This window comes from Oratosquilla oratoria, chromosome 9 (genome assembly GCF_046742065.1).
Source record: "Oratosquilla oratoria isolate Oo_2021 chromosome 9, ASM4674206v1, whole genome shotgun sequence".
Taxonomy (NCBI): domain Eukaryota; kingdom Metazoa; phylum Arthropoda; class Malacostraca; order Stomatopoda; family Squillidae; genus Oratosquilla; species Oratosquilla oratoria.
The window spans coordinates 69,344,479-69,368,251 of NC_134785.1; the positions used below are offsets into that span (position 1 = coordinate 69,344,479).

The following is a 23,773-nucleotide window of genomic DNA, read 5'->3' on the forward strand; positions in this document are numbered from 1 at the left end:
CTTGCTGTGGATGTGCTGTGTCTTGTGACACTGCTTCTGACCCAGGGCAGTGGGCGAGATGCAGGGATAACCCGTCATCCAGGAGGTGCCAGTACACGAGGGTGGAAGGGAGTGGAATATATTAGAGATGGAATGGGTGGGAGTGGTTTTTATGCCATTGTTTTTTTTTTTTGGCTACCTCCCTTATAAGGGAGAAAAGGCTTTTGGTGTATGTATGTACCACAGGTAGTTAGATATAATTAGGTTAAAACACATATATATATATGTACACATGCACATACATATATGTATACATAAATGCACATGCACAGAGGTTTAGTGTTGCTACTTGAATGTGAGGTTCTAGTGGAGGTTGATTGAATCTGGCCAGCAGAAAGCAGATTTGAGAAAGGGTCCTAGATTGATCTCTACCAACTTACACAATTTCTTACACCCTTTCACACATGGGGAGCTAGTAACTGGTGACTGCTCCCATCCCATCATTTTCAACTGATGACAAAGTCTCACACCAGTACAACACAGATGTCGGTCCAAAGTTCTCTATGGGAGAACTTGAGAACCATTGCCAGCCATTGTGGGGCTGCAAATGTTCTACATGGTGAAGATGAAGACAACAGTGATTATTTTTATGTATACTTCTATCTATATTATGCCAAGGGCTTTTTTCCTCCTTACCAGAGAGGAAGCCCAAGTCAAAAGGTACATACCCACATCCATCCATTCCACTTCCATCCATCACCCTTTCCTCCCTTTCATCTTAGCTCCTCATGGAGGATGAGTCATCCTTGTATCCAGGCCACTGCCCTGGGTCAGGAGTAATGCAGTAAGACACAGTAAGACCATTTCACTTAATTGGCGACTTCTCTCCGTCCCTTCATACAAAAAAATATAAGTGGAGAAATCCCTTCGGGCTGTGTCAAAATATTATTCGCACATAACCACTCCTTAACCCACCCATCCCCCATCCCATCCATTCCTCACATCACAGTATCATCTATACACAGCCATTCTCCACTCACCCCTATCTACTGCTTTCTCCCATTCTTGCTCAACACCCCTTTCACCCCATCCATCCATTTCATCCTTGGTTGTCCCCTGAAGTTCACTCCCTCTACCTCTGCCTTGTACACCTGTTACTAATCTTCCTTCACTCATTCTTTCCATGTGTCCAAACCATCCCAATACTCTTTCATCAACCCTATCTGCCCTATGTACTTATGTAGCAAAAATCACTTAAATATGATTCTAAATATGCAGAAAACACAAAGGAAAATGATAGATTATAGACAGTGCTTTTGTCTATTCAGACCCATTATTGGTCCCAGAATGAAATAATTGGAGAGAATTATAATTTGGTAATGAACATAAGAGTGGCATTTTACTTCATGCATGGGAATATCTTCTCTATATACCAAAAGACTTCATCCCCTATATAAAAGGGGGTAGCCTGCCAAGGCTACTAGCCCACACCCATCCAACACCCATTCAGGGGGAGGATATAATAATAGATATACAAGATAACTGAAAATCTGATCTCCATCAGACTGGAATATATACCAGTTGTGTGGTCACCACATAAAAAGAAAGTATAAGTGTGTATTTGTGTTGTGTTTTTAGTTGCGGTTTTAGTTTTAGCTTCTGTCTTTTTTTTTTCTTTTTTTTCTATTTTATTTGCAAGTATGTAGTAGTAGATGCAATCTTGATTTTGCTGTTAGGTGTATTTGAATTGGTAGCATTCCAATAAAAGAAATTGATGTATTAGAAGCACATGGAGGAAACCATGCAGTCATAACAGAAAAAGAAGCAACAATACAAATGGGGGGTGGGTGGGGGAGTTACAATGTTACGTGGTTAAAGCAGCAAGAGTGTGTCTGAAAGTTGGGCTGCTGCTGCTGTCTTGAGCCTAACCACCACTACCACACTATGCAGGTGTGCTTGTGGGTCTTACCTCACTAATGCAGTTGTGTGCCACAGATTTCACAGGAGGAGCGTAGAGGTGTGCCTAAGGAGGAATTACTTGTAAGTTACTCACCCAGTAACCTGCTTGGTCATGGGAAGGTGATGGTTTTCTAAAAGTTGGGCTTGGTGGTGGTATTAACTTTACGAGTAGTGGTTCCTTTCCATTTTTCTGACCTATTTGTGTATATGAATTTTTCCTCGTTTTGTAGAACATTCGTACTTGTTTCTGTTGAAAGAAGGGCTCTGTAATCATCCATCTATTCTTCATACTTTTTATTGGAATGGGTATGCTTTCGTTGCTGTAGTTTTACAGATTGGTCATATTTCCCTTTATAGTATTAACTTCAAGAGATCACATTTTTGCATTGTAGTTAGATATTAAAGTGTAGAAGACTGAATTTACTAGTGTTCTTTTTGTATTTTTGTTTTCAGGGTAAATATGAAGAGGTGGAGAGATACTACCAACGAGCCTTAGAAATTTATGAATCCAAGCTGGGACCAGATGACCCAAATGTTGCCAAGACCAAAAACAATCTAGCATCAGCATATTTAAAACAAGGCAAATATAAAGAAGCAGAAATCCTCTACAAACAAGTCCTTACAAGAGCCCATGAAAGAGAGTTTGGTGCCATCGATGGTATGTTCAATGCATTTAATATTGCCTTTCAAACAAATTCATTATTTTAGACTTTGGAATAGTGATTTGTTTATACATGCATATACCCCCTTACAAGGGAGGTAGCCAAAAAACAAAGGCATAAAACCCACTCCCACCCATTCCATCCGTAACATACTCCACTCCCTTCCACCCTCTTCCCTCCCTCTTATCTTGGCACCTCCTGGATGATGGGTCATCCCTCCATCTCACCCACTGCCCTGGGTCAGAAGCAGTGTCACAAGACACGGCACATCCACAGCAAGGCTGCTTCATTAAATCAACAACCCCCCTCTGTCCCCTCATGCAGAAAAGATGGGGGAAAATCCCTTTGGGCTCCATCAATTTATTACTCACACATACTACCTCAGTCCCCTTCCCCTCTCCACTCCCCCCTTGTGCATCACAGCATCATCCATACACAACCATTCTCCATTCATCCTGTACCGGGTGGCTACAAGAAATGAAAGTCAAATTAGTGGGAAGTACACTGTAATCTCTGGTACCACTGACAACTAATGCGTGTGAATACAAAGAGAGCTGGCTCCCAACTGACGCCAAGCCAGTGTGGCCACCTATCCTGAAAACGTGCATCACATTTTGCGATATCCAATATAATTACAAATATACACAATGATTACACATAATTACAATAAATAATAAAACAACAAACAACAAAACATATGACAATTTTATAAAGAGGGGGAGACATATAATTCCCCAAATAAGCAACACACAATTACAATGTACGATAATAATGGTATGATATACGACATACCACACTAACACATCGCTTGGCCAGCACCACTCAGTGACCCCACCGAGCAAACAAGAAAAAGACTGACAGAGGCAAGGAGAATCCAAAATACACAAGGACAAACCACACACACACACCACTTATGCAACAGTGGCAGGCAAAAGTGTGGGAAAAATTGATACAATAGCACACCCAATACATTAAATAAACACATACATAATTAATTACATAAAGACAATACATACAAACACATAAAGGAACATAAGACTGGCGCCAGTTAACAAAAATACAAATACAACAATTGCCGGACGTCCGAGACATGATACTTAATATCTAAACACGACAAAATACAATTCAAAAGAGTACACTTAAGGGCTAAACAATAGTTTCACATTATAACCAAGAAAGGGACACACAAAAAAAATGGGAAACATCACAAAGAATACATAACAATACACAATGAAAGTTTAGGTAATTACAGGACCCCTTGACCTAAGGTCATAATTATGAGGGGTAGATAAACAAGGCATAGTTCTTACAGTGGGCCCTGGAGGAGGCTGGGTAAAGGCAGAGATAGGCACTTGAGTCTTCTTGAGCCTATCAGAGTGTGAAATCTCGCCAAGGCCTGTAGAAGGGTAAAAAATCCTGAACTTGTTAGGGTGTAGGCGTTCAGTCACCAAAAGGGGGCCCTCAAATTTACAATTCAATTTCGACTGGCGATCAGGCATGCTTTTGAAGACATGATCACCAACACCAATGGTCACAGGTTTTGCACGAGCATGTTGTTGTTTCAACATGTCGGCCTTTGAAACATCCAGTTTATCTCTTACAGAATTATAAATGGCATGCATCACATAACTCTGGATTTTACTATAGTCGTCTAAATTGTAGAGGGGACGAGCAGGGCTGTCGAGCACATCATATGGGAGCCGTTTCTCAACTCCAAAGATAACATAATGAGGCGTTTTGCCTGTAGAAACATTAATGGTGCTATTGATACAAGCACTGACATGGGGAAGCCAATCCTCCCAAGACTCATGAAAATTACTAGCAAGGTGACGTAGGATCTCTAAAAATTTTCCTGTTCGTCCTCTCAACAAGACCACTGGACGCCGGATGATAAGCAGTCACGAACGTCTGTTTGATGCCATAACGTTCGCAAATACCTGCCAAAACCTCGTTACTAAATTCCGTCCCATTATCACTAAGGAGCACCAAAGGAGTGGTGTATGGACACAACACATGGGAAACTAAAGCATGTGCTACAACTGGTGCAGATTTGTTACATAAGGGAGCTAAGACTACAAAACGACTAAAGAGGTCCACACACACAAGGACATATACAGAGCCTTGAGTGCTACGAGGCAGTTACAAAAGGTCTATAGCCACAGTCTGAAAAGGGCGAGAAGGAGTAGGGTACTCTAATATGGGAGCAGTGGTCGTAGAACCTTTGTTCTGGGCACAAGAACTACACCGGGCTACATGAGAGGTAATGTCTAGTCGCATTTTAGGCCAATAATACTTCTTCCGTGCCATAGCCAGAGTTTTGTCACGACCTAGGTGACCAACCTGAGGGGCATCATGAGCAAGGGACAAAACAACGGAAACTAGAGACTCAGGGATCACTAGCTGTGCCACATCTTGCTCAAACACTTCCACATTACGAATGAGAACCTTGTCCTGCAGGGAAAATTGGGACAGAGGTACTGGTAAAGCTGGTAAGGTGGAATCATCACCAGACTCCAAATCATAAATGACTGCAGACCAAACAGGGTCTTCACGCTGATCTTTGGCCAGATCTTGCAGGGAAAAGTTATGAATCACTGTAACAGCAGCAACAGGGATATTATGTAAAAGTGCATCAGCAACATGGTTCGCATGCCCGGAGATATGCTTAAGGGTTGGATTGAATTCCTTGATCGTGAGGAACCATCTGGCTAGGCGGCCTGACAGATTCTTGCCCTTAAAAAGCTGAGTGACAGCAGTGTGGTCCGTGTAGACTGTAATAGGATATCCAAAAATAATATCACAGAAATGCTTTAAAGCCCACACCACTGCCAGGGCCTCTAAATGAGTAACAGAGTAACGGGACTCAGGCTTATTAAGAATGCGACTAGCATATGCAATAACATGAGGTCTACATCCATCTACTTGTTGCATGAGTAAAGCTCCAATGCCTGTACCAGAAGCATCTGTACAAATGGTAAAGGGGATACTATAATAAGGGAAGGCCAACACAGGCGCTTCAGTAAGAGCAAGCTTCAAGGAATCAAAACTTTTCTGATGAACATCACGCCACTGGAAGGAAGAGTCCTTCTTGAGAAGGCGAGTGAGAGGGGAAGCAATTGAAACAAAGTCTTTAATGAATGCACGATAGTATGCTGCAAGTCCAAGGAAGGAACGTACATGTTCAACTGTCTTCGGTATAGGGAAGTCTCTCACCGCCATGATTTTATCACCTGTGGTGTGGATACCATGTTTGTCTACAACATGACCTAGGAATTGGATACTAGACTTGAAAAAGGAACACTTGGGTAAGTTGAGTTTCAACCCAGCTTCAGCAAAACGTTGCAAGACCATGGACAACTTAGTAAAGTGGCTTTCCACATCTTTGGAAACTAAAATCAAATCATCCAGGTATACAAAAAGTCCATCTCCAACTAAGCCATGAAAAATGGAGTTAACTAAACGCTGGCAAGTCAAAGGAGCATTCCACAAACCCATGGGGCAACGAAGCCATTCATAGTGCCCACTGGGAGTCGAGAAGACCGTGACTTTACGAGACTTCTCCTCCAGGGGTATCTGCCAAAAACCTGCTTTTAAATCCAAGGTGGTGAACACCGTATTACCAGTGCCAATGGACTGAAGAAGCTCGCTTAAGAGAGGCAGAGGATATTGGTCTGGAATAGTGACCTTGTTAACTCTCCTGTAATCAACAACAGGACGAAAAGATCCATTTTTCTTAGGCACCAGGAGAAGAGGCGAGTTCCACTCTGAGTGGGACTCCTGTACAACACCTTCACGCAATAAATCGTCAACCAAGGACTGGGCTATAAGCCGACGAGAGTGAGGTAGCCTGTAAGAGGGGACGTAAACAGGACGAGTACCTGGCTGAAGATCAATTCTATGAACCACACGGTCCGTAACCCCTAACGGATCACCTGGTAAAGCCAAAGCCTGACGGTGAGTAACTAACAGGTCAAGGAGATGAGGCGTCTCTTCAGGAAAATCAATCTCGCCTACAAATGTGGCAAACTCAGAAGCTAAGTGAGCAGGGTCATGTGTTGGAGGAGACTGTAGTACAGATGCTGCTATAATAGGCGAGTCCTGGAAAGTAGCAACGTGTACCACCACAAAGGAGCCTAAGTGACTGCCAGGAGAGAGAGGAATAGGAGCACCCGTGATGTTGGTTACCATCGCCGTGGTGACATGATCCTCGCGAACAGTGGAGAGAGTTCCGACGAATACAAATAGAGTCAGGCAAAGAGAGAACGTCAGACCCTATCGGGGCACCTGAGACACGCACCAGAACTCGAACATAACTTGAAGGTTCAATAATATGCTCTCCTATAACAACAGCAGCACAATGAGAAACAGGGTTAGAGTGCTTAGAAGTTGGTACAGGCACATGTGCGGACTGATCAAGCACAGTAGAATCACAAACAGAAACTGGCCTATCCGATGCAGAGATATCACAATTGCAGAAAGTCACTACACGGCGACTAGGAGAAATATCTATGCCATGAGCTGTAAGAGCATCAATACCCAAGAGACAATCACACTTAAGGGCAATGCCAGAGACAACAACAAAAGTGACATTGAAGACTGTAGCATGCGAGGGAAACTGTAAGGGAAGACAAACAGATCCAAGAACAGGCAAGGGAGAACCTTGCACAGAATGCAAATTATTACAAAGGGGAGATAAAGGGAGATTATACAATTCCCGTAGAGCAAAATAAGCCTTTCTGCATAAGAGACTACATTCTGCACCAGTATCTACAGTGACAGAAAGAGGTGTATCCCTAGTAAGAAATTGAAAGGTAAGTAATTGAGAAGACTCAACAGCCACAAAGGGAATTATTTGAGACCGAACATTACTGGTCAACTCTTTGGGGTGTGAAACAAGCGCTGGGGAAAATGGGATTGACGAGGCTGTTGAGAAGTCTCATCCTTAAGTTTCAAAACCTTGAAACATTGATCAGTCGAGTGTTTACAATGACCATGGATATGGCAATAACTGAGTGTACCTTGAGGTTCTACTCTAGAAAGGTCATGCGACATATTAAAAGAAACAGTAGGTACACTCCTGCGAACAGGGGACTGTCTGGACTTGTGTATCTGGCGCCTATGGCGGTAACAAAATTCGCTTGAATGACCAAACCTGTTACAAAAGGTACATAACAGGGGAGGGGGGAGTAACTGTAGATTGAGGAGAGCTATGACTAGGATATGTAGACTGAGAGGGTTGAGGAGAACAAGGGACATGGGCATGTTGAAGAGCATTGCTAATACACAAGGAACTAGAAGGCACTTCCCCTAGTTTACAGGAAAGCCTTGTCGCAAAAGCCAATAGAGTCTCATCAGTCGTATACTCTAGAGAAGATGCAGCTCTTCTCTCAGAAGGCACCAAAAGAAGAATATACATCAAAAATTCCAAAATAAGACAAAATCTATCTAAAGTGATATTGCCATTATCTACCCAATCTGAATGTGAAAGTGACTCTAAAGCATCAACAACAATTATACTAGCCTGAGCTTGCGTCCATCTATAATCAAGAGTGCCCAGTCGGGATACGAGAGTATCAGCCAGTTTGAAACACCAATGGAACGAACCACCATCAGGGGTATCTGAAAAAAGTTTAAGGAAGTTAGACCTAAAGATGTCATAATTATAATCCAGAGATTTGGGATCTAAACACGACGCAGAAAGTAACTCCGATGCCAGAGAATTTGGCACAAGCTGGGACCTCACAAAGGAGATCTTTTCAGGCCCCGTCGAAACATTAGAGTGCACAATTGAGTCCTCACATTGGCGGATAAAATCAATCTCCTTATAATGGGGATCTTGACCAGAGAATTTCATAACCGACAGTTCTTGATGCAATAATGTCAATATGTGCGCCATTGTCTCAGATGAGTTTTTTGAACTGATAAACGAAGGCATCTTTGACTTAGACATGATAGGATTTGACAACTGTAACCCACTGCGTAATAACATACAGCAGGAATAGAAAACACTGACTGAGCAAGAAATAATGTAAATATAACACACTTGCACAAAGCATGAAATAATGTAAAAAAAAATAATATAGAGAAATCACATGGACATGGAACACGAACGTAAGATAATGATATAATTCACACAAACAGAAGCATTGAAACACAAAAACAATGCAATACATATATCAATAATGAAGAAAAAAAATGTATAAGACCATAATTAGCTAAAATTACATAAAGAAAAATATAATGCACTGATGCGTATGTATATGCAAGACGTCACTGGCGAAAGAAAATCAAACCACTGAGGGATAACATTTCAAAAAGTAAACAACTAGTGATGTCATAAAAATGGCCGCCCAAGGCACGACCGGTAGATATGAAATATGTATATACAACAATATGTTCACAAAATCTCAAAAAGGACAATACAGGTATGCCTAAGGCAAGGAAACATACAATACTGGTAAGTAACGAAAATAACTAATGTCTTCGGACGCGATGATTGGGCTGGCATAGTAAACAAGGACCGGCAGGGACGCTGACCAAGGGTTTCTTGCAATCCAAGCACGAATTTTGCGATATCCAATATAATTACAAATATACACAATGATTACACATAATTACAATAAATGATAAAACAAACAACAAAACATATGACAATTTTATATAGAGGGGGAGACATATAATTCCCCAAATAAGCAACACACAGTTACAATGTACGATAATAATGGTATGATATACGACATACCACGCTAACACAATCCCTGTCTTCTGTCCTCTCCCACCTTTCCTTAACAGACATTCCCCTTTTTCCCAATCCTCCCTTTTACCCCATCCATCTCATCCTAGGTCACCCACTCATGTTCACTCCTTCCACCTCAGTCTTCCTCACCTCATTTACTAATCTTTCCTCACTCATTCTTTCCATGTGTCCAAACCATCCCAATACTCTTTCATCTCCCAACTCCCTTACCACCCCTGTTCTCCTCCTCACCTCCTCCTTTCTCACTCTATCCAGCCTAGTAACCCCCATCATACTTCTCAGACACCTCATCTCAAACACATTCAAACTCCTCTCTTCCTCTCTTATGTTTCATGTTTCTGCCCCATACAGTGCTGTTGGTACAATCACTCCTTCATACAATTTCCTCTTAGCCTCCATTCTCAAATGTCTATTCCTCATTATTCTTTTTAATCCAACAAGGCATTCACTTGCTTCTCTCAATCTACATTCTACCTCCACCTCCACTCTCTTTCCTGCCACATTCGCACCCAAGTATCTAAAACTATCCACTTCCTCCAGTCGCTCTCCCTTAATGCTCACTTTCAGTCTGCTGCCACTTTCACCCCTTGTACAACTCATCACCTTACTTTTACCCACATTTATCTTCAATTTTCTTCTTTCACACACTCTCCCAAACTCTGTCACCAACTTCCTCAATCCCTCCTCTGATCCTGCTACAAGCGCAGTGTCGTCCACAAACAACAGCTTGCTCACCATCTACTTTTCTCCATTTTCTTTAAACATCTCCAATCCCTGACCCATCACCCTTGCATTTACCTCTGCACCACCCCATCCATGTATAAGTTGAACAGCCAGGGCGACATAACACATCCCTGACAAAGTCCCACCTTTACCTTGAACCACTCACTCTCCATTTCTAATCCTGACACATGCTCTACTACTCTCATAAAAACTCTTGACAGCTCCTAGAAGCTTTCCTCCTATCCCATATATCTGCAAAACTTCCCACAGTGCCTTCCTGTCTACCCTGTCATAAGCCTTTTCCAGATCCATAAAAGCCCAAAATACATCCTTACCTTTTCCTATAGCTTTTTCACATATCTGTCTTACCACAAAAATCTGATCTACACAACCTCTCTCTCTCACGAAAGGACAGAGTCCACCTGGCCAGACTGCGGTGCGGCCACCACCCAGCACTTCTAAGCTACCAGAAGAGGCTGGATGACCGCATTGTGAACAGCTGCCCAGGATGTAACACTTCACCCCATACCATACAACACATAATGGAAGACTGCATTATACACAATCATGCACGCAAACAACACCAACATACACTCTATAAAGGATTTGTGGGAAAACCCAGTTTCAGCTGTGGCATTCCTTGGGTAGACAGGACTGCTCGGACAGACAGTCTAGGGAACGACAACAACAACAACAACAACCTCTACCTGTCCTAAATCAGCACTGTTCTTAGCCAATTAACCTCTTCAGTACGGGCCTTAAATCTTGCGGGCAGCAGCCGCTGCCAGCCGTATGTGTCGTAATAATACTCGCATCATAAAATATAGTCACCGCTTATATCGATCGTTCTCTCTTTCACCCGTGAATTTTGATAACCATAGAAAATGTGATTAAAGACAGTTTAGAGAGTATGTCTTTATGCAGGGGCAACTACAATAAATATAATCAAGACGCCGATATGGCAGCCTCGCGTATCCACTTGCTCCTCATGCCGCCTACATATGCGGCACCGTATGGAAGGAGTTAATCCCTCTGTTCCTCTCCTAATCCTCTCAATCAAGATCCTCCCATAAGCCTTCCCAACTACACTTAACAAGCTAATCCCTCTGAAACTACTACACTCACACTTGTCCCCTTTTCCCTTGTAAAGTGGAACTATACAGGCACTCCTCCAGTCCTCTGGCACTCTACCCTCTCTCCAGCAAACATTAAATAAGCTCACCAGCCAGTCCACCATCACTGTACCTCCTTTTTTTTTAAGACATTCTGCATGGTATCCATCCAGACCAGGTGCCTTACCTGCTCTCATCATCTTAACAACTGCCTTCACTTCATCCTTCCTTATTTCTTCTCCATTTTCCTCACTCATCATGGTCATTTTCTTAGCATTTCCCACTGCAACTATCTTTCCCTCCCTATCCTCCTTCACATTTAGCAACTTTCTAAAATACTATGCCCATCTTCCCCTTACTGCCTTCTCTTCCATTATCATCTCTCCATCTGCACCTTTTACCTTTTCTTCTCTACTTGATTCACCTCCTCTTCCTCTCTTAATTTCTTTCCAAAACATCTTTGTATTACTTTCAAAATTTTCTGTCATACTCTTACCCCATTTCACATCTGCTTTCCTCTTTGCCTCCTTTACCTTTTCCTTTACTTCTCTTTTCTTTGTACCTCTCATATGACTCCCTCGTCCTATTTTGTAACCAATCTGTGAAAGCTCGCTTCTTCTCTATCTACCCATATTCCAAGTGATTCTTCCACCTTATAAGGGAGGTACCCAAGTCAAGACATGCAACTACTCCACCCATTGTTTCCCTCTTGTCTTAGTTCCGTGTGGATGAAGGATCATCCCCTTCTCCTGGCCACTGCCTGGGCCAGAAACACTGCAGCTAGACACAGGAGGGCCACTTCACCTACATAGTGACCCACCCTACTCATCCCCACGGGTGTTAAATAGAGATGATGGGGGAGAAATCCCTACAGGCTGCATCAAAATATCCATACAAAACCATAATCCACTAGCCCTTGTTCCCCGACTTCTCCAATCTTCCTTGTAATCTCAATTAACATCTGTTAATACACCAGAGCAATTACACTAAACATATGACAAATATAAAGAATTTGACAATAAAAAGGTGTTGCTGATTCTTAAAGTGAGCAGGTAACCATCTTTTGGGAACCATCATTTAGTATACTAAAGTTTTGGTTTGTATATGGCCCCAGATAGTGACTCACTTTCATCTTTGGCTTTCAGGGGATAACAAACCCATATGGCAGGTTGCAGAGGAACGTGAAGAGAATAAAAATAAGGTCAAAGACTCGGCACCGTATGGTGAATACGGTGGTTGGCACAAAGCTGCCAAGGTTGACTCCCCAACAGTCACCACAACTCTGAAGAATCTTGGTGCCCTTTACCGTCGTCAGGGCAAGTATGAAGCTGCCGAAACCCTTGAGGATTGCGCCATCCGCTCACGCAAGGAGGTAAGGGAGTAACCTCATGTCCACTACCCTGCCAGAACCACCGACAGCACAAAATGGTTTGTCATAACAGAATGGTTATGCTTATGCATGGTACCTGATCATGTGCCACATTTGGAGTGTTGTTCCAATGATGGCATGCCATTGTATGGCTTAGGGTACCATTGCACACTGTTGTTTGGCATGACATACCACAGGTGGTATATGCTGTAGTTAGACGTGTGAGTACAGTGATATGAACATAGATTAAGAGTCAGTTAGTTCTTTTAACACCTGCAGAGAGCAAGTGAATTATTCTATGTACGTAATCCTTGACTAGCATGGTTTAGTTTACAGGTGTTAAGTTTTAGTACAGTCATATATGAATTTTCAGTACATCCATTCACCAGTATGGGAAAAGTAAAAGGGTTAAGAGTTTTATGAATCTTGTTTGGTTTGCTTTTATAACATTGTACCAAAATGTATGAAAACAAACAGTGGGACCAGACTTTGTAACTTTATTATTTATTTAAAAAAGATGAGCTCCACAATATGATGCTGTTATGCCAGTGATTGTAGCTTTATTGAAACAGCCATCTCTTAATACCAAGTCCTAGGTTTTAAGAATGTAAAGATTTTTTACTTAGTTCTAGTTTGCTTTGATAAGCCATGATGGAGATTGGCTGTGGTTGTGAGGCCCTTAGTGCTTGTAGCCGTTGAGTTTGTGCACCGCTGCGCTGCTTGTCTTGTCCCGCTAATGTTGTGGCCGCTGCTCAGGCTCTGACTCTGGTGAGAGACCATGGAGGCGTGGCAGAGGGACGACGCCTTTCCTCGTCCAGGGACAAACTTCGCAGGGGATCCAGGGAATCCCTGAACTCGGCTGACTTTGAGGCCACAGATGATGTAAGTACTGGCGCCACGGGCCTCCAGCCAAAGCGCTCGCTTACTCGCACCTAAGCCCTGCTGTGACATAGCAGCTCTCCATGGCATTGGCGCTTTCACAAGCTGGGACAAGTAGTTTTTTATATGCAAAGTAGCCACAGATAATTCTTCCCATCAGCCAGTCAGTATTGATTGAGAGTAAGTATGAGTATTTGTAGGTGCTATTCATTCTCAGATTGGTTAGGTTATGTAGTTAGAGCCCCTAAAACAAGACATTGACCTAATATAGCAGTGGTGCACTCAGTCCTCATCCTGTGGTCAAGTTGTTGAATGAACCTCAAGTAGGGCAAGTTTGTAAAAGCTCAAGTTATGTGCAAGTGGAAGCTAAGCTCTTTGGTAATGGTAGGAGGCTTGCATCGTTGTTTTTGTATTAATTCAAAACACTTCTCTCCCTCGGTAGCCTGCAATGGTTCTTCAGGAACAAACCAAGTGAAGAAGGTTCTCTTGATACTTTTTTCTTTATTTTTTACTTTGTTTTATGTTTTATAAGTACGTAGAGGCATTGCAGAAACTTGTTCTGACTATTGCCCTAGTTGTAAAAGAAACTAGTTTGCTTGGGGTAGATTGTAGTCCTCTTCTGCCTTCTGGAGCTGTGCATTGTGCATTGCCTAGTTGTTCAAATTGTGCACAGTTTCTCCCACATGCAGTCAGTACCTCTTAGCATTTTGACATGTTGGGATGGAAGTACATGATAGTCGAGGCTTGGTACAAGGGAAATAGTTGTATTGAGGAATGTATACACTGCACAACTGTTACTATCTGTTGACTGATTGCCTCTTTCCTCTCTTCCAAAATGGGATGCTCTATCTCCTTTCTATCTTTGCAATGGCTTATATGTACATTTTTTTTCCTCTCTTGTTTTGGCACGTTTGTTGCATGCACTTTTTACAATACATTAAGTTACACAATTTATCTTTATCAATAAATTTCCTACATATGTGTCACATTTATTTATTCATCATATTTAGTCACTTTGAATTTTAGTTCATTATGATTGCTTGTACTTTTTGCATTAATGTAATTCTTCTTTGAAATGTACAGCTTGATTGTATCATTTGAAGTCCTATCATTGCCCAATGCACAACGCAAGCCACTGGTCTCAATAGTCATGGGGAAGTTGTACTGCAGAAACACACAACCAAATCCAATAAAGACTTGATTTGGAATATGAAAAAGTAGTCAACAACAAAGTATTACGATTCTAGCCCAGTTTGAATAAGGAAAAATAGAAAAACTTCCCCATATATTGCAGTTCTTACTTTCTCATGTGCTGATTGAGACAAGTGGCTAAGGCACTTCTCTTTCTCCCCCAGCCCCCCCACTTCCCTTCCCCACTGGGGCCAGCTTCCACACAAAGGGCGCAGGAGGAGGCAAGACACACCGGCTTTAAAAAAATCTTCCATGCTTTCGGCTTTCAGTCTTGAGCCGAGCAGGGAAAAAGTGTTGTCGCTGGTGGGAGTAGAGCGACCTTGTGCTTTAGAGGGCTTGTCTTGCTCTACCAACGCAACGGTTCAGTTTTTAAAGGAATGGATTGCTCCAGGTGGCATTTAGTCAACCCTTTGGCTTCCTCGTGTTTACCCTTTTTGGTATGACAGAGTCACTCCCAAGGGGGCAGCAGCAGTGCACAAGGGTAGTACAGCTTGCACCATAAGAACCACCTGAGCCAGATAGCATCTTTAGCAACACCTAAGTGCATTAGAACCTGTAGTTTTTTCCAGGTTCTTGTAAAGTAGAATAGCTTGTGCAAGAACAAAGCAGTACCCTTTGCATTATTTTTTCACTTTTGCATGAAAACAATTTTGTTTGTATTAGTAATATGTTTAAGAAAAGGGGCCATTATGTTTTCATTAGATTTTTGTTTGAAGAATATGCATTCAAATTTGACTATGGACTATGTTTAGCTGCATCATTTTATATCAATGTGAGTGATACTTTCACTTCATACAACCAAAGATATCCTTGAAAGGTTGATTGAGGGATGTGTACTTTAGAGTGGCATGATGGACTTAATAGGAACTAAGTTCTGATGTAATGGCCAATGTATTGGGTTTTTGTTGACTTCCGTAGCGAAGTAGTCGGCCACCACGACTGGTGGTGACGTGCTCAGGTGCAAAACCTCATGTGCACACAGAAATGACAAGTGCATTTCAGCTTAGTGCACAGTTGTAACTTATATATATCCTGACAGTTATTAGAATATATTGTCTACTGGAAGATAAATTATGCTTTTCTTGCCTTGTTAGGAAGGTCCAGTTGGAAAGTAATAACTGTACAGACAGAAAGTTCTTGTGGTGGGATACAGTTTTGGAAGGTTTGAGAGTTATTTCGAGTGCCCTGTTTCATGTTGCTTAAAAGCTTATGTGGAAAATATACTACTAGAAATTCATTACTTGCTTGTTGAGAGGGTAGAAAAAAGGGATTTTTTTTTTTTTTTTTTTTTTTTTTTTTTTTCTTCCTTTTTTTTTTCATTGAGCAAATCCGTCAAAATTATGGGTTATAGTAATCTTGTTTTCTTTAGTCAATTCTGTTTATTTTGGCTTTGATATGATGTATTTGTGCACAATGCAGGCTGGCCTCCACCTCAGCACTCCCACTGTTGGCATTTGATCAGTTTCAACCCCACATTGTTCATACATTGCACATTCTAAGTTGTAAAAGTACGTTTTGGTCTAAGAATGGAGCCAGAAGTGGAGGTGGGACCTCTTGGTGGATGGATTATTATGTTCTTGGCTTGTCCAAGCCCAGAGACCCTTTCACATTGTTTTGTTCATATTCAAGTCTATGCAAATATAAATGTTATTGGATTATATGTCAAATGTAACTGTCCAAATATGCATAAATAAACTCACCTATTTAATTGCTACTTATATTTGTTTTTTTTCCTCCTTTTTTTGTGGAAGACTTACTGTTCTCCCTTAGTGCATGTTAATCTTTTTTTATAGCATTCAGTCACTGTTCCAAAAAGATATGCACTGCTTTGTACTTGCTCAAGTTTTCTTGCTGTTACATTCTAGAAACAAGACTTGAGTATGAAAGACTTAAGATTGTGCAATGCATGACTTAATTAATCAGTATTGTCAGCTGGTGTCCAAGTTAATTTTTGTTTTGAATGAAAACAAATGGAAGTAAATCATATATGTTTTAGGAATATGTACATTTTGTGGGTAATTGCAAATTTTTGTGTGTGCACTAAATGCATATGGTTTTTAAGTTAGCTTCCTCTGCCTTATGTGAATATATGCATGTACAGTATATGTATATCTCCTTCACACTTTCCTTTTTATTTTTCCTTTTTGTTGTGGTTGGTATAGATTACATTAGCTTTATAATTCAAACTGGACCATTAATTTAAGTTTCCAGTACCATAATAGACGTTGCCCATCCTCCTGCTTTTATGAATAAGAAAATTTTAGATTGTACGGTGTGGAGGTAATAAATTTTAAATGAAGAGTACAGAATTACAGTAAAGTATTGGAGCTGTCCTCCGTGGGATTGGAAGGAATGTGGGCTGAGGGAACTGGAGAAGAAAATAAGGGAGGTGAAAGAAGTGGTTATTATTATTTGCATGAAAGTATGTGAATCATTAAAAGGTAAGAAGAGATTTTGATAGTAATAATTAATGCCTCAAGTTGCATTGACTGCAAGAAATATTGGACTGTCGTTGCTGTTATATTAGTGTGATCCACCATTGTCTACAGTTATGTTCAAGACTTGTAATACAGCTGTTACCATCCTAGATGAGAGCTCACATATATTGTCTGATCTATGGATCATGTTGTGACCTTTCACATGTACTCCATCTCCTTGCTACCTTCTCTAATAGATGACAGCTCACATCTCATATTTTCTGGTCTGTAGGGAATGTAATGACTTTATGTATATATACTCCATCCCCATGCTCAAAGGTGAGCGTAATAACTTGTACTATTGGTGAAAGCATTTTGACTTGGAAAAGGCATGTGACATGGCCAAGAGATGATGTATTCAATATAAACTTTTCCTAAGCTTTCATGGAGCCTTGTCCATCTTCATATCCCAATTTCTTTCTCATAGAATTTTTCAAGTACATATAAGGTCATCATTATCCTCCCCATACACCCAGCAAGGAGTTCTTCAAGGACATGTACTTGTCTTGTCTTGTCCCTTTTTTTTTCTGTAGCAGTCAATTATATAGCCAGATGTATTCCCCACAAAATAACTATCAGCTCATGTTAGTGAACTAGCCCCCTCCCTTGTTGGAAACTACTCTGCCCATACTTTCTCCAGAGCTGTATCCCTTGTGACCTGTTTGGCTGAAGACCATGGATTCCATTTTTCCTCCCCAAAATCAGTTGCCATGCATGTCTAGATGCTTCCACTGCTGCAGCAAAGACACACTGTCCATACATGTAGTTAACATCATTCTGTGTACATCTCAACTCATGGCTTATCCAAGACTCCTTCAAATCTGTATCCTTTTGACACCCACATTGGTACTTTCCTCATTTACTCATGCTTTTACTACAGAACTCCTCATAACAGCTACCTATTCCTGCTCCTCCCCCCACAAATAACATTCATACTACACTTCATTTTAGGAGAATCAACATGAATATATCTTTCTTCTATCTGCACTTTTCAACAAGAGATGGGACTTCTTTCCAAACTATAGCTACTCTATACCATGCACATTTGATGCGACACATCATGCCCTACGCAAAACCCAAAACCATGAACTTAACATCTCTTGGCACCTGCACAATACTATCCATGAGGACAGAGCGGGTGGTGAATTGTTAACAACCAATTACAACTATGGTACCTTGTGTATGCTCATGATGCTCTTTCCACCAGCAGACTTAGTTATCTCACGAGTAAAGACAGCCCTGCCTCCTGCCTTTACTTTGCTGCAGATTTTACTCAAATGGTTGACCTGCACCAATCTCCTGTAACAGTCTCCAGCACCCTGACCTGCCCCATCACACTACATCTCATTTTAGGAGAACTGACACCAACCTGACTTTCTCCATACTTATGTACAGGAAATGGGTCTCTAATTCCAGACTATGATTGCCTTATACCATACACCCCTGTAATGACATGTCAGTCTTCCTATAGCATAGGAGTATAGTGGTGGTACCTCGAAACCTGAATTTCAATATTTTAGTTTTAGACAGTTCATTTTTTTTTTTTTTTTTTTTTTAATACATCACAACATTTTTCTTTATTATTGTTATTTTATTTTAGTGTAATTTCTTATGTAATTTTTTACATTTGTCACATTTTGAATCTTTATGCCTTTAGACTTTAGCTACCTCCCTTGTAAGGGGAAAAAAGTCCATATTATATGTACTGGTATGTATGTATGTGCATTTTAACTCTAAGAAAATGGCTAAGGTCTTCAAGGATCTTTTTATGAAAGTGTATACATAGAATGCAGTCCTGTTATGATACGGCCATCTTTGTGTTCAAGTTCCAAGGAAAGTATGAGTTCTGGAGTAAACTTTTCTTGAAAAAGTTGTTCAAGTTCCGAGATACCACTATTATGTCATCATAAATACTTACACCCTACAAACTAACATAATTCCACAAACATGAAGTATTTCTTGGTAAAAGGATGACCTTGTCCATGAGGGTAGGAGTGTTGGTGAATTGTCGATGCTAATATATAATGCTTAAGAACAGGGCGATTTTGTCCATAAGTACAGAAGCACTTGTTAATTGTTGGCAACTCGGTACTACAAGGGACAGAAGGCCATTGGTGTATGCACCTGACTGATTGTTCCAGTTGATGAAAAGAAAATATCGAAATATACTTGCAAGAGTTGAGAATAGGAAAAAAGTAGACTGAGCTTTTTTGTACTCCTTGAAACATTTTACTTCAGAAGTGAACATCCAAATAATGACAAAAACATCAATAAACATGAAGGCACAACTATACCTACAAAGACCTCCCACACATGAATCATTGCATTGTTGTGTTTGTCTCATGTCATAAAAACAACTGTAACAGTAGTGGTAATTGGAGTATGTCACAAAGGTGATGTCACTGCACAATAAGGTACATAGTGTGTCACTGCCACTTAAATGAAAGAGGTGCCCAATCACCATCATGTTCTGATGCCTTGCCAGGAGAATTAAGGTAAGTAACTATGTGCATCTTTCTGTGATGGTATGAATGAGTTTGGGAGGGCGAGAGAAAAAACCTGAAAGTAAATAAGGACAAAAGGAAAGGGATGAGATGCACAAGGAGTGACGATGTTCTTGTTATGGATGCGCTGCATCTGTCTTTGTGGAAAGTTGCACTGCCATTATGTGTTATCTTATATTTCGAGTGTTATTCTAGTTAGTTGAAGATATAGTTTGGCTAAGAGTCCTTTATTTTGTAGGAAATCATGGAGCTGTAGTAGAGGTATTGATGTCTTGTCACTCGGGATTTGAAGTAGTGTAATTGTTTGAGTGGGCATATGATAGCATAGATGGTTGTTTCAGGGTGCTGTGTAAATCAGACATCCTAGTATTTGTGTCATATTGTGAAGGAAGCTTTATATTGTTAAATGGAAAAGTTGCTCCCTGTCATGAGGTGGAATAGTCATGTTTTTAGACATACTCATGCAGTGTCAAAATGTTGGTTGTGTTGATGTGAGGATAGCCGTGGTTGTATATGGGGCTTGATTGTTTTTAGGTAGTTGTTGGGTGTTGTTCCTAGCACCTACATGTTTAGCAAAAGTGTAATAGAGTAGGCCTATATATATAGTTGAGTTTGTTTTGTACAAGAACCTGGTAAGAGTTTCAGAGTGATTCTGTATATTCTCCCTCCTGTGTGGGATTGTAGTTTTAGGAGATTACACCTTTATAAGGGGGGAAAGGGACTTTTGTTACATGTATGTATGTATCATATCTACATTTTTTTCTCTCTCCTCTCTCTCTATCTGTATCTCTCTATCTCTTGTTATCAATTTGTTTCCAAACCAAAATATCTTCTTTGTCAGTTTATCCCCCTGGTTACCTGAACACTACTACCAAACCACCTCTTTCCCTTTTGGCTTTCAATGATGAGGTTCACTGCTTTTGTGTGTTTATTTTCCAAATTGTAGTGTGCAGATAAATGTCTGTTGAGCAAGAAGGTGAGAGTGAATATAGAATGGTTGTAAATGGATGAGGAAATGATGATATCTAAAGAGATATTCTTGCCTCCACGATAAGTTTTCAAATGGACTGGTGGGGCGGGTATCGCCATGTAGTGAAATAGTGGGGATAAATACGGGCCCAGCTGTGGTTGCACTCTGTTTTCTTCCATTACTTCTGACCCAGGGGGGAGGGGAGTGGAGTGTATTAGGGTTGGAATGGGTGGGAATGGTTTTTATGCATTTTTCTTTTTGGCTACCTCCCTTGTAAGGGGGAAAAAGCCTTTGGTATATGTATGTATGTACTTCTGACCTTAACATTGTGGTGGGGAATAGGGATGACCCTTCATCTCTGAGGTGCTTAATTGGGAGGGATAGAAAATGGGTTGTAGGGTGATTGAATTTTTTGACTCAGTTACCCCTCTTATAAAGGGGGAAAGGTCTTTAGCTATATGTAAGTAATATATAGGAAGGGAGCTATAGTTTTGGGGGTTATCTTTTTTATTTTCTAATTATTATAACATATTTCAAATTTATATATGGTTCCAGCTACTACATCATAAAGGTATTCCAAGAATTCATGCATCTATATGGTAAATTGTAATTCTTTGCATCCTTTAGTAAACATTTATTCTCCAATTGTCATACCTTGATTTAGATTCATGTTTAGTTCCAGCTTGTTTCTGTCCATGATCTTACAATGACCTTTTCCAAATCAAGAGATCTTCTCTATCAACTTTGTCCACCCACTTCAATGATCTGAATACCATAATGAGGTCAACTTTTCTCTTCAATCCTGCCACAGCAGTGCTGGTGCCTCTAGTCTCTCCTTGTATGACTTATTTGTAAGACTGGGAATCATTTTGGTTGCTGCTTTTTTGTATTCTCAATTTTACTTTTAACTTTCACTTAATGAAAACTGCTGCTGCTGTACATTCCAAAGTTAGGTGGAATAGTGTTATATTTTTTTTGTATATATATGATAATAATAATTACATGTACCAAAAGATCACATTTATATTCTTGAGTAATATCTCCAGTCTTATTGATATGTCCGTGCTTTATCGACACTCTCCTGTTGTGTGTTTTTTTTTTACCTCTGTATTTAGTATGTATGTAGACGAGGGGACTCCAGACAACAATTATTATTATTCACCTCACCGTCTCATGACCTTGATCTGGCTTCTTACAAACTTGACCTTCTTTTCATATGCTGTCCAGAGTATTTTATTGGAGGAAATTGTTTGTACATTAGACTTAAGTATACTATTTATGAGAGACTGAGTGCACTGTCTGTTCTTCCCATAGAAAATAATGCAATATACAATGTTTATCTTTATTAATTTATTTATTCAGTTTTATTATCTATTGTTTTAACCCTTTCCATACCATGGTGCCACTTGTACTTTTGATTACTGCCAGGCCATTTCATTCATCTCTGTAGTACCCTGTTTGAAGTGAAAATGTTATGCCTACTTTAATCATTTTCATATTGACTCCTATTTATTCTTTTATGGGAGCTTTTGGCAGGCTATTTTATTTATCTTACTGACACCATTTTGGTATTGAAAAGGTTGTAAAGACATGCATGATATAGTGATCAGTAGAAAGTTTTTGTTTTCTCCAAATTACACAAGTTTGTATAGAAATATAGCTGTGAAGGAAATTTTTATACAAATTTTACAAGTTATGAACTTGAGGGGATGGAGAGCGGGAGGTCACTGATTAAATGAAGCAGCCTTGCTGTGGATGTGCTGTGTATTGCTGCAATGCTTTTGACCCAGAGCAGTGAGCGAGATGCAGGGATGACCCATCATCCAGGAGGAGCCAAGAAAAGAGGGAGGGAGGAGTTGTGAATGTGAGAGGAGTATGTGGGGATGAAATGGATGGGAGTAGATTTATGCCTTTGACTTTGGCCTCCCTTGTAAGGGGGAAAAGGCCCTTGGTATATTTAAGTGTTTACCATATTATATACACACACCAAAGGACCTTATGCCCCATATAAAGAGGGGTTCCATTACAGTCCTGGATCATGTGTTGGACCTGTGATGAACAGCAGTTACCTTCCTAGGTGAGAGCTCAGAACTTGTATATGGCCTGCTCTTTGGGTAATGCTGTGACCTTACACAAACATACACATAAAAAGAATATAAAGAAATTAGGAAGAATCCAAAGAGCAACGAAACTGACATACAAACAAAAATTTTCCAAACTCGAACTACCAATCCTGGAACAAAGAAGAGAAAGAGGAGATCTACTGACCATTTACAGAATTATGAAAGGGATGGAAGTCCTCGATAGAGATGATTTACTAAAGTGGGATAAAAGAAAAACAAGAAGACATGAAAAGAAACTTAAAAAGATAGTTATAGAAGAGATCTGAAAAAGAATAGTTTCCCACACAGAGTGGTGGATATCTAGAATAAATTGGATGAGGAAACAGTGAGTGCAAAAACTATACAAGAATTTAAGAACAAACTTGATGCTGAAAGATACAAAGACAGGTCACTATGAGCATAGCTCTCTTCCCATAAAATACAACTAGGTAAATAAATACACAAACACACACACACTGCATTGATAGAAGAGGTCTTATTAATGATGGGAGAGCTTTAAGAGGTCATGGAAGTTAATTAAAAAGACCACATGTTGAAAGGATGTGAAGAAATAGTTTTTTATATAGATGTATAAATATGTGGAATAGCTTAGAAGACAACATAGCCCAAGCTCAAACAATACACGAGTTCAAACCTAAATATGATAATTGGAAATTAAAGATATAGATTAACTTGGAATTGTACATGAATTTGAGTCTAGGTATGTTAGAAAAGTAGAGGATAGGAGATGGGACCCAACAAGTGTTGCTCATTTCCCATATAATACAATTAGATAAATACACACACACTATAAAAAAAAACTCAAAATAACAGGTGTACAAGGAAATTTATTGAAATGGATAGAAGAGTTCTTGCATGGGAGAATAATGAGGGTGGTACTTGGAGATAAAAACTCAACCTGGGAAGAAATGATAAGTGGAGTCCCACAAGGCTCTGTATTAGCTCCAATAATGGTTGCTGCATATATAAATGACATGGGTGAAGGTGTGGAATGTTGTATTAACTTCTTTCCAGATGGTGCAAAACTACTAAAGAAAGTACAGAAAAAGACTAAATCACTGCAGAGAC

General features: G+C 40.3%; 1 protein-coding gene across 15 annotated transcripts in view; it reads left to right on the forward strand.

The window, feature by feature from the left end:
* The window catches only part of Klc (kinesin light chain), a 113,579-nt gene that overhangs the window by 78,049 nt on the left and 11,757 nt on the right, over positions 1 to 23,773 (forward strand). For 9 of the 15 annotated variants that reach the window (XM_076190801.1, XM_076190800.1, XM_076190799.1 and 6 more), the window contains 4 exons: positions 1,975 to 2,019; positions 2,392 to 2,596; positions 12,338 to 12,564; positions 13,318 to 13,443. In XM_076190801.1, coding sequence (XP_076046916.1) covers positions 1,975 to 2,019; positions 2,392 to 2,596; positions 12,338 to 12,564; positions 13,318 to 13,443 — 603 coding nt within the window. Of the gene's footprint in view, positions 1 to 1,974; positions 2,020 to 2,391; positions 2,597 to 12,337; positions 12,565 to 13,317; positions 13,444 to 13,882; positions 16,346 to 23,773 lie in introns of those variants that run through there. The other 6 variants (XM_076190798.1, XM_076190804.1, XM_076190806.1 and 3 more) reach the window with 5 other exon arrangements.